This window comes from Fusarium pseudograminearum, chromosome 1 (assembly GCF_000303195.2).
Source record: "Fusarium pseudograminearum CS3096 chromosome 1, whole genome shotgun sequence".
Classification (NCBI taxonomy): Eukaryota; Fungi; Ascomycota; class Sordariomycetes; order Hypocreales; family Nectriaceae; genus Fusarium; species Fusarium pseudograminearum.
Window position 1 is genome coordinate 11,599,382 of NC_031951.1, and position 16,685 is coordinate 11,616,066.

Sequence of the window (16,685 nt, forward strand, 5' to 3'; positions counted from 1 at the left end):
CGCCGATAGGATAATATAAATGCGCCGAAAATATTTTAAATACGCCGATAGGATGGAATCGCGGTTTCGCTTATTTCTGTTTCATGCAATTAACTCATCCCTACTATATAACGTTTTTCTACGGATAAGCCAATAGACGTACTGCGTCAAAATTAACATTCGAGATAAACTATAGACCCCTGTAGCTAGCCAGACTTATTTAAGAACCGTCTACTGCAAAAACAGCAGAAGAATTACTCATTACAATTCACAAGTCTCTAAAGGTCTACAATATGCGTCTTGCTCTGTCTCTACAATATGTGTTAGGCTTTTTGCCGTTAGGAACTTGCATACTGAGCCCTTTGCCACCTGACTACAAAAACGCAGCTGCTCAATGGGCGTTTTTGTCATACAAAAACCCTTCACTAGCAGTTCTACCCGGCCATTTTAATCGCTCAGTCTTTGTTCCATTTACCAACAGTGAGGTTTCTGATCCTTCGCTCGCTAAAGAGTAAGTCGTCGTTCAATCGACCCTTCAAGCGTTACCCAGCTAACCGCGAGTGCTCAATAGCCTGGACTACGTCAATTCAACAAACTTTGTGGCCTATGATGAAAAGTTCTTCGATCTTCTTGGGCCAGATGCCAAGATACGTCAAGTACATCAGCTCCCCTTCCAAACCCATGAAGCACCATGTTACAATCCTGTAACCAAGGATCTCTTATTCATTGAGTGGGGACCGCCTGGAGGCGATAACGGGTTCCATGATTGGCAATATCTGTTGAACACGGAGACGCACAAACTGCGTAAGATCAAAACAGATCCTCCAATTCACAATGTTCATGGATGCGCGGTCTTTGACGGAGACTACTATGTCATTACTGATGGCAGTAGTAACGAGACTTCTTCTCTCAACAAGATTACTCCCGAGTTGAAAAAGACTACTCTGCTTAACAATTACTTTGGATTACCATTCTCGGGATTTAATGACATGGATGTCGACGACGAGGGTAACTTCTGGATAACCGATGATCACTATGGATTTGTAAGTTCATCTAGTGACTAGAAAAGAGAAAAAAACTGACAACGGTTGCTTAGGGAGCTGGGGTTGTCAAGTATACGCCCCCAACGCTGTCGACTGTCTATTTCGTCAACAAAACCACACTTCGACCCCGGCCTTTCCATACCACCAACGGCCAAGCTAATGGCATCACATTTCACAAGGGACAAGACAAAAAAGGTACAATCTACATCTCCAACACAGCAGCATCTCAGCCTGGACCTGCTCCCCACAAACTCAACTCTTTCGGTCCCCGAAAACTCACATCCTTCGATGTGTCCTATCCTGGGGCTATTACATCAAACAAGAAACTGTTAAGCGTTCCAATCGCCTTTGTGTACGATGGAATTAAAGTCTCTAAAAACGGTTGGGTGTTTGCGGGTTCTGGTAATGGAGTGGATGTGATTGACCCGCGAAGTGGTGAGGCTATAGGAGCAATTCGTGTCGGTGGTGGCGACTATATTGCTGTTAATGTGGCATTTGTGGAAAAGGAAATGTGGATTGTTGGGGCGGGAGGTATTTGGCAAGTGACAGGCTTCAAGGAAACTCTAGCTAGAGGCTTTTAGATAATACCAATTTCTGTCTCGGCCAGATGGGGAACTTGAGCGAGCCTTTGTGCATCATTACCGCGATCATATCAGCCACAAGTTCAGTGATAAGGCAGATTACAAAAGAGTTAACATGCTATTTGCATCTCCTGTTTAGGCTGCTGCCCTAACCTAAATGCTATCTCCTCCACTATGTCTTGGAGCCATAAAGAAGAAGTCAAATAGAAACTTTCCAGATAATGCAAACGAGCAACTGACGAGTTGTGCGGATTGATCCGAGGTGTAATATTGGCATATAACAAAAGAAAGAAAGTAAGAGAGCGATATAATTAACCACCGCGTCCAAATGCAGGATAAGCAGGTGTACTAGAATCACAAGCATATCTAACAAAGTATTTGCTTGATGACCCAGAGCCATTAACAATTACAGTACCGTCCGGAGCTGTAACAGTAACTATCATAGAATAGTCTCCCTGAGCATTAGCCCAGAAAACCCGGAACGGCGTGTAAGTGCCTGCTGTCAGCTGCATCTTGAGGGTCTTAGAGGTGGAAGGCCCTGATGAAAAATTCTGCTCCAGATCTGCATTGGCACGTGTCCATGTTGACAGAGCCTTCTTACCAAACCAAACGAGTGTAACCTCATCAGAGTATGGGACAACAACAGAGTAAGTACCATTTATTGGCGCATACAAGAATGCCCGATGGTTCACAGCCTTGTACTGCCATGTCTGACTTGGTGAGCCAGGATAAATAGCCTGAGCAGGGCCTGAGTTTCCTGCTTTGACTCCGCCTGGTTCTGTAATGCCGATGGAACTCGTAATACCAGTGTAAGTCGGTGCCGCTGTGCTAAAATATGTTACGTTGAGGGAAGAGTAATTGGGCGGATCAGCGTTGTAGTACGAGTTGGTATAGATGGCGTATTCCAGACCACCATTGTCACATGTCTGATCTGCAGCCTTTGTTCCAACTGGTGGAGCGACGACAACTACAGTGGCAGTCTGCCCGGCGGAAGCAGGTGTCCCAGTGGATGTGCTCTGGATTGAGACAGTGCTGGTATAGCTAGTTACAGTAGTGTATGGTTGGGGTTTTTGCATAACCACTGTAGCAACGCCACCCGGAGACGTTGGTGATATGGTAGTGGTACCACTTGACGAGAAGGAACCCCAGGTTGTAGTAGTCGTATAGGACTGGGGTAAGTCTACAACAACAGTTCCTGTACCGCCTTGGTACGGTGGTGCCATTGTAGTGGTTGATGCTGCTGTAAAGCTGCCATAGCTAGTTACAGTCGTGTATGGCTGTGGCCAACCTACTACAACAGTAGCAACACCACCTGGAGATACTGGTGCCATGGTGCTTGTTACAGCTGTTGTATACGTACCATAACTGGTAACTGTTGTGTATGACTGAGGCCTCTCCACAAGAACAGTACCCAACCCTCCAGGACCAGTTGGGGACAATGTCGTAGTAGTAGGTTGGGTCCAAGAACCATAACTCGTCACGGTTGTGTATGCCTGAGGACTCTTGATAACAACAGTGGCCGGATCCCCAGCCTTAGCAGGTTGGTTCGTTGTGGTAAGAGGAGCAGTCATTCCATCAACATAAGTCGTGACTGTTGTGTAGGACTGAGGTAGATCAACCTCGACAGTGCCTGTCTGTCCTGCAGCAGAAGGCGGATATGTTCTAGTGCTAGCTGCAGTGAAAGTGCCATAGCTAGTAACTGTAGTGTAAGGTTGAGGTAGATCAACCACGACGGTAAGAGTTGGGCTGGACCCATCACCGCTTGCAGTTGTTGTAGCGGCCGCCGTGACGCTTCCATATCTAGTGATAGTCATGTAATACTGAGGATCAAAGACAACCACGGTGCCAGTTTGACCCGGAGTGGATGGAACTATGGTGGTTGTAGATTCAGTCGTAACGCCTCCGTACGAGGTAACGGTCGTATATGGCTGCTTTACTACAACTAAAACAACACCTGTCTGGCCAGGAGCAGGAGGAGGCGAGGTGTATGTAGTATCGGTCGAGACGGACCCGTACGATGTAATGGTTGTATATGGCTGCGGTCTGAAGACTACTACAGTGCCTGTATGACCAGATGCAGAAGGCCACATAGTCGTTGTATAGTCAGATGAAGCGGCATTGTCATAAGAGGTCGTGGTCACCCATTCGTATGGATCATAGATAACAACAGTACCAGTTTCTCCAGGACCTCTAGGAGCTGTTGTACTCGTGACTGCAGCTGTGATCGAACGATCATAGGATGTTACGGTCACGTATGGGACCAATGGGCTCGGTACCACAACAATCACCGTACCAGGGCCAGATCCTGACGGGGCCTCGGTGATGGTGGAGGTACCGGTGTCTGTGCCTGTGCTTGTGATGGTGGTATAGTCGATTGGGACGGTAGAAATTTCAGTCTCGGAAGGAGATAAAGCCACGGTCGGATCTTGGGAAAGAGGAGCGTTTGTATCGCCTTTCCTGTAACCTTGCATTCTGACGATGACGGTTACTATGTCGCATGGATTTTCGGTAGGCAGAGTGGTTGTCTCAGGCACAGTGATTATACGGTCGGTCGACGATAATATAGTTACATGGCTTTCCACCATGACAGTCCCACATGATAGCCCTCGAGAGTCCATGAGGGGAATGTTGTATGTAGTGTTTGCTTCACCATGTCCATAAACAGGGGTAGTGGCAGTGTAGGTAGCATCAGTTCGCACGAGAAATGTACTACAATCATTAGCTAGAAGAAGCAGATGATAAATCCATACATCTCATACCTTGTTAGAGTATCATACTGTGTAGACGATCCTATGACAATCTCGATGGGCTGTGTCTGAATGGCCCGTTTGCCTACTAAAGTTGCATTGGATACTGTGCCCAAGAAGGCTAGGGCCCAGAAGCCCAACATGCAGCGAAGCGACATGACAGAGGAGCTTAGGGAACAAGATTGTTGTCGGTTGATTAAATAATAAGAAAATAAATGAAAGTCTTGCCGATGAAGTAAAATAATCGAAGAAAAGAAGAAAAGAAGAAAATGCCACAATGTGAGTAAATATACCAGAGAGAGATCTGAGAAAACAAGGCTGACATCTAACTTTCATCTCGAGATACCATCGAAACTTATTTTGTTCTAGTCCATCCGCCTCTTTTCATCTTGGTTGATAGCAATGATGTGTGGAATTTTCTGTGGACTGTCTAGTGCGGTTCCGGTGCTTGCAAAAAGATTCGAGACCAGGTGCATTATCCGACCTGATCCAGGAACCATGTTCTCGGCTAGCTCGGCAATGTCTTTGCTGCAGCGAGAAATGGCTTCTCTTATTACAGTTTGGGCTAATAAGTTCTGCATGTCTTCCATGACGGCACTACATGAGGGCAGCGGTGCCGATGGAATGCTCAGTTCTCATGGGGGACATAAGCTCTAAGCCACATGTCTTAACGGCAAACAAAATATTGAAGGAATGCAATTCACTCAGTGGTATTCTAGTTCGGGTTTAGTCTGGTAGAGTCTTTCTATTGATTTTCTACACGTTATTGGCATAAGAGAGAGAGATCTGGGATCTGATACAGATAGGCATTGTAGGCAGGTCAGGCTCTATTAGCAAGGCGTAGTTTGAAGAGCTACGTTCACGATCTATCTGGAGGGGGGTCAAAAATCTAGTCTAGCTGATAACGTATCACCACGTGATACCGGTCCACTGTTCGGTCTCGGGTAGGCTCGTCTGATCTCGAGCCGTGACACTATTATGACTTAACCACCGGGGTTTGTCTGAAGACTTCCACTTGGGTTGAAAGGAAATTTAGGAATCTCAAGCTCCCCAACGAAGGTATCTAACTTGGGTGCGGTTTTGGCCATATCAAACGCGCAAGTAGGCTGCTTCGTTCCAAACATCTTGACACCAGTGACATTTGACTTTTCATCGTAGGATACACGCACTTGATGCATGGTCCGTCGTGAGATATCGCCTGAAAAGTAATTCTGAGGTGAAATCATCATCGACGAAACGGCTTTTGTCGTCACAGTGTTGGGCAGATCAGCCGTATTGGGTAGGTGGTGCATGCCGAGGTTGAAGTATCTTACATAACTGTTAGTCTCGGGTAATAGTAATGCTCAGGAAGGGCTACTTACAAAACGATGTCTTCTTGATCGAGACTCTCCCCATTGAAGAATGTGTTGAAGTCTACAGCTGGGTGGTGCGGATCATAACTATTGAAAGCGTACGCGCTTTTCGGCTCGGTGTCATGGTGCTGCAGGGCGAAAATGTTGTGATTGGCCCAGTTTGCGGACTGTCCAAGAGCTGAGGATGACTGCACCGTCAGGTGCCCTGTGCTGCCGCTGTCTGCAAAACCGGTTAGTGTCGCCCAGGTTTATATCCATGTAGGGGATACTTACTTGGAGAAATCGCGTAGCCAGGTGCCTCTCCAAAATCATTCAGAGCATCCTTGTTGACAACAGCATATGCAGCTGCTCCATTCCTAGCCCATGTAATCTTGCCGTCGTCCTCACTGGCTATGTACGACCGGTTGACCTTCATAGTATTGATTGATTGTCCCTCAGACCAGGGGTATCTGATCAAGTTAGTACATCGTAGCATAGTGGATGGAGAACAACGTACACTTCTGAGATGGGCACAAACTCAGTCTTTAACACACTGTTCTTCCTGCCTTTAATATCTAGATCGAGCTTGAAGTTAATAACATGGTCATGCATAGAACCTGACAAGTTGTCATGAATATGAAAGCCATAATCGCCATCTCCGGACCAAAACGCTCCCTGAATATAGCCAGACGCTCTAACAGTGACGCTAATAGACCCATCGTAATGAAAGGTATACTCGAACAAATAGTCATAGTTGCCAACTGTAGAGACGCTACGAACAGTAAATACAATGTTCTTGGTCGCGGAAACATGCGTCCCTGTCAAATGTCGCTGTATAGGATATCCAGTATCATGTTCGAAAAGACACAAGCTGTTGGGGTGGATGTGGGTCACCTCACTGATGTAAAAAGATGTGTTGAGGTAAGTGGAGTGAGAAGGACAATCAAAGCCGTCTACAAGGTTCCATTGGCTGGTGCCAATGCCGTATGAAGTGTCCAGATATGCTGACGAGGCATGCAGCGGATCCTGGGAAGCGTAATGAGCCATCGCTTCCTGGAGGCCAAGCTCATAGATGATACGCTCGCCTCTATATCTGACATCATGGAGTTGCAGACCAGTCTCTTTGTGGTTTGAGATGAAAAAGCTAAAGTCCACTATATAGTTGTTAATCAAGGCGTGATAACAAAACATTGCAATGCGCACTTACTCCACTCAACGTAGTTCTCCTCTCTATCCACACCAAACCGTGGACCATCTGGTTGAACAGCAGTAGGGGGTTGCAGGTGGTCAAGCGGTAGCTTGTCACCTTGTTGGTCAGTGGAGGTCCAAAGCCCATCAACGTTGGGTCCTGGCTTCCTCTTGAGTGTCTTGGATCCCTCTTTAAACTCAGCGGTCGTCGGCCAATAGCTGCCGTCGTAATACCAACCGACAACCTTCCATTTGGAAGGATCTCGACCGGTGATATCGACTTTGAACTGTAGGCTGGTAGGGAGGATTGTCTCTGAAAAGAATTCACCCGTGTGAGCAGAGTAGAACTCGTTCCATTGATAGACCCTGTCGTTGTGGTGGATCAGAGGATCACTGCCTGCGATCAGAAGACTGTCGTCTTTAGCACCTGTAGCAGTCTGTTGACGCCGTTAGCATGGGTTATTGAAAATAAATTCAAACAGCGGTTACTTACGCCATTGAGAAGCTGCTTGGTTATGTTCTGTATTTCCGTTCCAACAGCGAGGTTGAACTCAGCAATGGCCTCACTATCAGCGTTGTACACGTTAATGCGACCACGTCCAGATGAGAACATGTAATTGAGCTCTTCGTATCGAGTGGATCCTTCCTGAACAGGTAATGGGCCAACCATGTACTCTTGGATGTATGGTTGCAGTTGAGAGTTGAATTGCAGAGTGGCCCGCGCATACCGAGCTGGAGCTGGCCCATTACCTTCGAGATATGTCAAGGCATCAGTCTTGTTTGGCTGCAACAGGTCCATAGACACGATGACATTGTCCCAACTTCATAAAGTTAGCCGAGACCTGTTGACGTGCGAAGGTAGACAATAGAGCAACAGGTTTTCGTAGAGTCAGTGGGATGGAGAAAGTAGAAAGTTCAAGACTCACGATGTCGAGTTCACAATAGCAGTCAAGTTGAGTTCCTCCTGCTTGTGAAGATATGCAGTAACATCAGCATACTCTTGATCTGTCAGGCTCTGGAAAATATTTTTCCATGGGGCCTTGACACCAACTTCCTTGTTGCAATCACATTGTGACGTTTCGATTTTGTAACGGTTCAGGGAATGGTACCGTGCTGCTGGACCATCGGAGGTAGAACGAGCTAAAACTCCCCTATCAAATATAAGGGAAACAACTTGTAAGCAGACGATTAATCGCATGGCTGCCAGAAACCAGAGAACTGTATGAATAATGATTCAGGAACATGTGTGCATCTTGACAAGAATATATATTGATAGTATCGTCAAGATTATGATGTGATATAATGTGGATAGGCTCGTTTACTTAGCTCAGTTTTCTCTTCACGCATGGTATATACACCGTAGCGCGGGAAGTCGGCACACTTCAGCTCGGCTAAAGTTACTGCAATGAGAAATTAATAGAATCCTAAACTGGCCATTCACGTAGCGCAAAAGGACATTAAAATGGAAGAGACATGGTAGAAACAGGGCGGGTGGGTGAAACATGCATAATGGGCTTACAGGGATACGTGGACGAGGCGGCAGTTCTGCAGCGTCAATCACACAGCTGGTCGACTAGGGTCTAGCTAGAGGTAAAGTACCCTGGCAAAGCACCGCCGAGTCACACTGGGAGTTACATAATATATTTCAATGATTTACTGCCATTTGTAAAGCAAATACTCTGTACCAAATGAGAACTGCTAAAACCCTCCTGGCCCTTTCCATTTTTGGACCATTCCCATCGCGCCTTTGACCAGCCCCATCACAGTTCCTGGATTACCCATATATCCCTTGCCAGGTTTCCCACTATCATCCCTCCATATTCCATCCTTCGCAACCTTGCCGAACTTCTTTGTGTTCTGATTCCTGTCAATACCCTCTCTCCATTTCTGACATATTTCCACACTATCGACCATCACATTGATTTCCTGACTATGAAACCAAGACTGTGTATCCTGGTTACCACTTCCCTGAATCCCAACACATTCGTCCACGATCAACAATTTGATATGACATGACCGAGATTTGAAGGATTGGTGGATAGGGTGGTCTTGGTCTTTTCCCACATAGTTGTATATATGTAACAGTTCGCGTTCACTGCTGTTTTCTGGAAGTGAAGCGACGAGTGCTTGGGAAATCTGATCATTCGTTCCACCTTGCCCAGGAATCATTTCCCCAGGATCATTGTATCCAAAACATACATAGTAAGTGACTTCCACGCCCCTCTTGACTGCATCAATGATTGCAAGAATCAAGGGACCAGCATTGAGATCGGGAGTTTGGATAAATATGTTGCGTTGCGCATTTCGGATGAGAGATAACCACGCTTCATTCTGAGGAACATGGGCGCTCTTCGAGTCGATGGCACCGTAAGGAGGGCGTGATACAAGAGCCATAGGTACTGGCTTGGCGTCGTTGCTACTGAGAATATATGGCGTCATTTCTTCACCAGCTTGGATCTCCGGACCTGAAGGATCAATTGGAGTGGGCGCGGCAACGTTGAGTTTGCGATTAGCAGCCTGAAGACGTGTTTCTCCCGCTTTCTCAGAGTAGCTGGCCTGCATGCGTTTGACTTCACCTGTGATGTCATCATCGAAATGGGGATCCTCTGGCGTATGCTCTCGAGTTACTTCCTCTCCATTCCTTTCTGTGACAGTTCCAGTTCTCTCTTCAGTAGTAGTGGAGTTCCTGTAACCTGGTGTTTGAACGGGTGATGTGACACCACCTTCAGATGCAGGAGGAGAGTTGCATAAAGGGAGTTGTGGATGGAGCCCGTTTTGCCAAGTAATCAACGCCGTGTCATATATGCTGTCGACGATTGGCCCTTCAACGTGGACCATCATTTCAAGGTTGTCATTGTCCTCGGTGTTATTACTCATGACAGCTGCGACTCTGCGGTCGACCACGCAGAATTTTGCGTGTAATGTTCCCAAGACAAATCTATGTAGACTGACTACTTCCATGTCGATGTTAGGTATCTCCTCTGGCGACGGCAGATCGACCGACTTGGCCGTGTAAGACTTGGGTTTAATATTCTGATGCGGATTCATGGCGTTTGCAGGACTAGCCTTGTCGTACATGACCTTGACAATGACTCTCTCTCCTCTTTGACCTGCGCGCTTTGAAAGTTCGATCAATGCGCCCCTGATCAATCTTTGCGCTACAGATGGAGCCCACGAACAAGTGATAAGGAAAACTTCTTTTTGAGCGCGCGCGATGAGGTTTGCTGTGTGTCTCATCACATCTGCCAACGGCGCAATCACCGTTAGGGGAATGGTGCCGTGAGAACCCATCAGAGGAGGAGAGACAACTCCAGCTATTGGGTCCTCATCGAGACATTGTAGAGCGTCGGCAAATGCTTGCAGGAAGAGTTGGCTGGGTATTGTAGAGCCCCAGTGTCCACAATGAAGGGCTTTTTGGATCGTTTCGATGGCTTCATTTGGAGGAGAGGGTGGCGGCGTGGTCTTTTGGGTTGACGCGTTGTGATGCAAAGCATGTTCGTGGTGGCCATACAGCTTCTTGACAATGTCTCCTGGTGATTGACTCGGATCCTTTGCTAGTTCAGATGTTACAGTCTCAGTTGCCTGACATAAATCGTAGACATATGGAGAAACCATTATTAAACGACTTCAAATAGGATAATGTGCAATTAATATTGAGATACCTGGTACAAGGTAAATGAAATCAATGCGGAGAACTCATTGGAATATAATGCTGGAAAGGAAACGACGTCATTTGACCAAAGTTGGCGCATATTTATATCTTCTCGCACTTTTTAATATTCTGAGCTCATCACCAAGACTTTTGTGCCTTGATTCTGGTCAAGCTTACGTGCTCCTGCAAAACATAATTGTTTTATGGAGACTCAGGTACTTGGTCTAGACACTCTTGGTAGTATGGAAATGATGTAGTTTGTTCTTGGCTGACTGCCAAGAAAGTTCGAGCTAAAACGGGACATGGTGCCGCGACTCGACGCGGCACACAATTACCGGCCGCAATATCCGGAGATACGTCAATAATTCAGCCACAGATCAGAGCTATTGCAAACCCGATTATCTATAACTCTTATTACCAGGGAGATACCTTTGCTCGATGCGTAAGCCGATGCGACACCGACGATGATATCCATGTTTTTGCCAAACTCAGAAAGCAGGATGCCTCTGGAACTCAGTTAATCAGCACGAACGTTCGTCTGAAGGACCCTATTCTTCCTATCAACGAATACATAGAGGCTGCTCATGCCTGCTTCCTTGAGTATCTTAGTCTTACTGGCTTAGTCCGAGGCACCTATGCTATCACAAAGGTAGATCCCAAGCCTGGGAGATTAACTGGCAAGTGGTCCGAGTATACCAATACAACACGCAAGGTTATTCTCTCTGGAACTGTTACGAAACTTAGATTCCTATCTGGTCTACGGGTATTATCTTTCAAGAGGGCGAGTGCTTGACTTTGAAGGTGTCTGGCCACTATATGATATTAGATACAGGGTGGGCCAAGCTCGGATCTAGTCCAATAAGACAATGTCATATTCCCTGGCCCCTGTTAGGTGATTGGAGGCATTAATAAATCCTTCTAGCTATAACGGGGCTTTGCCAGACTCGGCTTAGAGCTTATTTACTGCTGCTTTCTCAATACTCCAAAACCCGACACGAAAAACTTCCAGCCTCACCATTTAGGCTTCACGTTGATAAGGTGCGCTGGAAATTAATGAGACCCGACGTTGACAGTACTATGACTCGAGAGAACGAGCAACTGCTATCTAGGGAGGACGAGCCAGGTCAACATGGATCTTTACACCAATTCGCAACACACGTAGACCATAGTCCTGATACCTGCACCGAAACACATGAGCTTCAGCACCGGACATCGAAAAAAAAAGAACAAAAAGATCGATGAAATCCAGATACTTGTGGAATTCGAAACAGAATATGTAGGGCTTATCTTCCCTCCAGCACAAGAGTCCGACGTCAACAAGCCTCAACGGGAAGATGATTACGAGGTTGCCAGTACCTACAGAGAGCAAAACAACACAACTGACCAAAATATAACTCTAATACCTCTACTCGTCTTTAGTGCGTTGTTGGAGTCATCATAGGAGGTCTACTCGAACTCGCATGTATCGTGTCTGGTATCTACGTCCTTGCAACACAAAAGGAAAAGATTGCTTTACACGTTGAACTTGATATAATGGCGAGAGAAGTCTTGTCTCTTGTCTTGAACATTATCCTCACGTTCTGCATTGACAGCATGGCTTTCATCTATTCCGTGCCATTGAGATGGACCCTCTATAGCAACCATCACTTGGAGTTTGACAGAAGCCAACTTCGCCATTTGGCAAAGCAGCGTTACGGAAGCGAAGGAAACCGACATTCAGCGAAAGTGGTTGTAACAGCTCCGTTGGGTAGTGATCCATGCTGACGACGAGGTTCTTTGAACTCTTCGCCGCCATAAAAGACAGGGATTAGTCCTTCGACTGATCACCCTTGAAACAACCATCGTTCATAAGAATGGAGAACCAACTCTACATAACGATGGCATTCAACTTGGACAAATGGTACATTTGTTATTACTCATGTCGGGCAAAAGACAAGGTGGATAAAAAGGATAATTCTACCATGAGGCCAAAAGAATAAATCCCTTGCAACAATATTCTCCAGAACGCGCAAAACGTACTCCGCAAACAACGACACAACAGGCTAGGATCCTCGGATTCTAGCGACATTTAAGTTTATCAATAGGTCCATCAAAAGTTGACATTCCCTGTGTTCATATAAAGGTAATGGAAAACCTAGCTACTACGGGAAACACAAACTTCTAAGTCTATGCAATAAATAGAAATAGTCTCTATCTTTCTTTACTTAAATAGTTGCTTGTTTACTGGGGTAAAAGGCTCCCTTCCCTCAAGGACAGCTATAACATTTTCCATAGCCAACCTCTCAAACCCAATCGAAGTATCCAACGCACCACCAGCCGTATGACACGTCAATGTGGCATTCCTCATCTTTTGCAATCTCGGATTCGGTCTTGGCTCATCTTCAAAAACATCCAGCCCTACCGCAAACAAATGTCCAGAGTCCATGGCATCAGCGACAGCCTCTTCATCCACCAAGCTGCCCCTTGCGATATTGACTAGTCGGGATCCCTCCTTCATCTTGGCAATCTCGGCTTGTCCTAGAATTTTCTTTCCCCCTGCGCCTGGAGCAGCAATGACGACACAATCGGCGATTGCTAACATGTCTCCAAGGTTTGCATAGTGCGTTGCCTCTATAGCGGCTTCTTGCTCTGGTGACTTTCGGAAAGGGTCGTGGTAGGCGATGCGCATGCCCAGTGCCTTGTGAGTCTTGAGGGCAATCTGATACCCGATGTTGCCCAAACCAATCATCCCCAGTATATGACCACGGGGGTTATATGCTGTGAGCTGAGTATGGGCATGAGCATCTCTAAACTCTTCCTCACTTCCTCTAGCTGCCATGTTCGACCATTGCATGTTCCTAAAGACAGAGATTATATGATAAAGTGCCATATCAGCAACTGCCTCAGAAGATGCAGCCGCACCATTGCAATATAGAATGCCTGCTTCGGCCATAACATCAACATCGGCCCAGTCGTAGCCAGCTCCAGCCGATGCATACACCTTGACTGACTTGGGCAAAAGGGGAATCAGCTCTCGATCCCAGCGTCCCATTTCACCACCGGTAATCCAAAACGGCCGCATGACGGCTTGAAAGTCACCCCATTTTTTCTGTCGAAGGGCATCTAGAAACAAACCCCGCTCGCGTTCTTCTGCGGAGGGTCGGATAATAGTGAATTTCTCTTCAAGTTTCTGATAGAGTTCATGGTTGTATTTGATTGGATCTCCGATATGGAGGATCGTAGGCTTTTGGCTGGATGCCATCGTGAGAGAGATAAAGAAGGCGTGGGGTAAGTTGCAGTAGCTGGGTTTATTATAACGTCAACAGTCAGTCTTATGCCGGCCTTAATATCTTTAGAATGCATCTAGATGCAGTCGGTCAACAAACCGACAACTTTGACTGCAAATCATCGGTCTACTGTCCGTCAACCCCTCATCATGCCGATCGGATATCGCTAACATGTGAGATTAATGGACTTCGATTGCATCTCTTCGGCTCGGCTGTTCACAGGAAGATATTACTGGCGCAAGATCGTCGATCCGTCGGAAACGGCTCGGAATATGTTTAGATTGGCCAAGGATGAGAAACTACATGATTCATACGGCTGGGTTTGCAGGGTTTCTTCCCCTCCTGGTTTGTTTACCCCAGACTCTTTACCCCAGGTCTCCAGTTTTACGGTGGGTTATCGGCAAACTTGGCTGTTAGTAAATTGTATGCAGCGAAGCGTGATTGCAATAAATACAGCGTTAAAAGTCCTGCTCGTTTTCCTAGCTGACAGGCTCCATTTTTGTTTTCGGAATACATAATTTGAGTCAAAATGGCTGGCGAAGACATGATCAAGAATGTTGGCGAGGAGGTCCGGCTTGAGACTCTGAATGGAGTCTCAGCTGATATCCATGACCGTGCGACCAAGGAGAAGGCTCTGGTCAGACGAATCGACAAACGGATGATGCCATTGATGATGCTTTTGTGTAAGTTTACGGGATGCCGCAATCTGGCCCTACTTGACGTTTTCATCATGCAGATATTCTCAACTACCTCGATCGCAACAATATCGCTACAGCGCGGCTTGGCAACTTTGAAGAGGACATCGGTCTCGTCAACGAACAGTACAATACTGTCATCAGTATCTTCTTTGTTGGATACATTCTCACTCAAGTACCTACCAACATGATTTTAAACAAGATGCGACCGTCTATCTTTTTGGTACGTATTAGCGGTGTTCTGTTCTTATAAGATCGTGACTAACACCTCAGCCTTCCGTTATGGTTTGTTGGGCAACCGTTAGCGCTTGCACTGGAGCTGTTCAGAATTATGAAGGCATGATTGCCCTTAGGTTCATCCTTGGCTTTGTCGAGGCACCTTTCTTCCGTAAGCTTCACCCACTGACCGCGTACGCTCATTCACTATGACTAATTTGAACTGAAAGCCGGTGCTCTGTTTCTGTTCAGTTCATGGTACACCAAGAAGGAACTTGCAGTCCGTATCTCAGTCCTCTTTGCTGCTGGTCAAATGGCCGGCGCTTTCGGTGGCCTTCTCGGAAGTGCTATCATGGCTGGGATGGATGGTAAAGCGGGACTTGCCAACTGGCGATGGCTTTGTACGTCCCTTTCCCTATCTTATCGATAACCCTAAACTAATAACCTTGCAGTTATCATCGAGGGATGCGCAACGTATCCTGCCGCGGTGGTAACCTACTTTGTCGTCCCCGATTATCCTACCACAACGCCCTGGCTCAGTGATGAAGAACGCCGGATCGCCATCCTAAGAATGGCGGAAGATGCAAACAAGGAAGATGATCGTGCGGATGTGTCAGCATGGCAAGGTGCAAAGATGGCTTTTGCCGACCCTGCACTTTATATGATCTGGATTATGCAACTTGGATTAAACACTGCCGCCGCTTTCACCAACTTCTTCCCCACCATTGTCAAGACCCTTGGATACAGCTCGACCATCACACTTCTACTCTCAGCGCCGCCATATGTCTTTGCTGCTATTCTGGGTATCACTAATTCTTGGCATAGTGATCGTGTCAACGAACGATGGCTCCATATTGTTTGGCCGCAGGTATTCTGCAGTGTCGGCTTCATCATCTCGGCTGTCACTCTCAACACTGCTGCGCGTTATGTCGCTACATTCATGATGATGTCAATTTATGGTTCCTTCGGGTGTATTCTATCCTGGGTGTCATCTTCGCTGCCGCGACCCTCGACAAAGCGCGCCATTTCATATGCTGTTGTCAACGCTGGGTCTAACCTTGCTTCCATCTATGCTTCATACTTCTACCCGTCCACCCAGGGTCCACGATACTGGCAGGCAAACGTAGCAAACGTAGCCTTCAGCGGGCTTTGTATTATTATGGCGACTATATTGAGGTTCTTCCTTGCTTGGAGGAACAGAAAGTTGGAAAAGGCAAGGGAACATGATATTCAGAACGAGGGTACACTTAATGGAAGTGAGACTAGGGCTTTGACAGAGAGGTGGCAGTGTGGTTCTGAGTATGTTTATACTCTGTAAGTAGATTACAAGTCAGACCGCTTAAATCAGAGAACATTTGAGATTGGTATTTGCTGTAACCTTGAGCCGTTGCAGTAGATTTCTTGAACTTTGGACTCGCCAATGATAGTGTCGATGAACTCGGAATTTATAGTCTTGCGGTATCCGACAGTGAAAGTTGCGATTCGTAGCGCTCGGGTGGTGGGAAAGTACCCTGGATAGTTGCAACTGAGACGATGCTAACGGGGAAGTGTTATTGGTAACGTCATATATCGTGGACATTGCCGCAGGGGAGGTTGAAGACAAAGGTTAAGGAAGCGAAAGCCAGATGTGAAAAGATAGCTTACAGACAGGAAGAACCATATATGAGGTTTTTAGGTACCTTTGAAGTGTGAGTCATGAAGTTTCAGGTCGACAAACGGCGTGAAAGCCAGAACAATAGAGAATGTAATAAGCCGGACGGTTTGCCAGCTCCCGGCAAGCCAGTGGCACAACCAACTACAGGGGTGAAAGAAAAGAACCAAGGACGACAATGCTTAATTTCAGTACCTACCACATTGAGCTCGTGAATGATGCTACGAGAAATTGCATTCAATAGAACAGGACCACCTCCAGGAAGAGCATCACTTGAATCTTTATGTAAGCTTACTTTGTCAAGGTTATCATTACCAGAAAATACTCACTTTCACG

At 46.5% G+C, this 16,685-nt stretch overlaps 6 protein-coding genes across 6 annotated transcripts; 2 read left to right on the forward strand and 4 right to left on the reverse strand.

The window, feature by feature from the left end:
* Window positions 1-272: 272 nt before the first annotated feature.
* FPSE_05702 (uncharacterized protein) lies at window positions 273-1,603 on the forward strand (the record flags this gene model as incomplete). Its single annotated transcript, XM_009258820.1, has 3 exons — window positions 273-490; window positions 551-1,022; window positions 1,076-1,603. The coding sequence occupies 3 exons, from the start codon at window positions 273-275 to the stop codon at window positions 1,601-1,603; spliced, it is 1,218 nt and encodes a 405-aa protein (XP_009257095.1).
* A 311-nt stretch (window positions 1,604-1,914) lies between these two features.
* FPSE_05703 (uncharacterized protein) lies at window positions 1,915-4,508 on the reverse strand (the record flags this gene model as incomplete). The annotated part of the gene is made up of 2 exons (XM_009258821.1): window positions 1,915-4,312; window positions 4,363-4,508. The coding sequence occupies 2 exons, from the start codon at window positions 4,506-4,508 to the stop codon at window positions 1,915-1,917; spliced, it is 2,544 nt and encodes an 847-aa protein (XP_009257096.1).
* An 825-nt stretch (window positions 4,509-5,333) lies between these two features.
* FPSE_05704 (uncharacterized protein) lies at window positions 5,334-8,067 on the reverse strand (the record flags this gene model as incomplete). The annotated part of the gene is made up of 7 exons (XM_009258822.1): window positions 5,334-5,658; window positions 5,712-5,922; window positions 5,976-6,151; window positions 6,199-6,835; window positions 6,889-7,306; window positions 7,363-7,690; window positions 7,796-8,067. The coding sequence occupies 7 exons, from the start codon at window positions 8,065-8,067 to the stop codon at window positions 5,334-5,336; spliced, it is 2,367 nt and encodes a 788-aa protein (XP_009257097.1).
* Window positions 8,068-8,567: 500 nt separating this feature from the next.
* On the reverse strand, window positions 8,568-10,484 carry FPSE_05705 (uncharacterized protein; the record flags this gene model as incomplete). The annotated part of the gene is made up of 1 exon (XM_009258823.1): window positions 8,568-10,484. One exon carries the CDS (start codon window positions 10,482-10,484, stop codon window positions 8,568-8,570), a length of 1,917 nt encoding a protein of 638 aa, XP_009257098.1.
* Window positions 10,485-12,721: 2,237 nt separating this feature from the next.
* FPSE_05706 (uncharacterized protein) lies at window positions 12,722-13,762 on the reverse strand (the record flags this gene model as incomplete). The annotated part of the gene is made up of 1 exon (XM_009258824.1): window positions 12,722-13,762. One exon carries the CDS (start codon window positions 13,760-13,762, stop codon window positions 12,722-12,724), a length of 1,041 nt encoding a protein of 346 aa, XP_009257099.1.
* Window positions 13,763-14,316: 554 nt separating this feature from the next.
* On the forward strand, window positions 14,317-16,016 carry FPSE_05707 (uncharacterized protein; the record flags this gene model as incomplete). The annotated part of the gene is made up of 5 exons (XM_009258825.1): window positions 14,317-14,470; window positions 14,524-14,705; window positions 14,756-14,870; window positions 14,929-15,099; window positions 15,151-16,016. 5 exons carry the CDS (start codon window positions 14,317-14,319, stop codon window positions 16,014-16,016), a joined length of 1,488 nt encoding a protein of 495 aa, XP_009257100.1.
* Window positions 16,017-16,685: the final 669 nt, after the last annotated feature.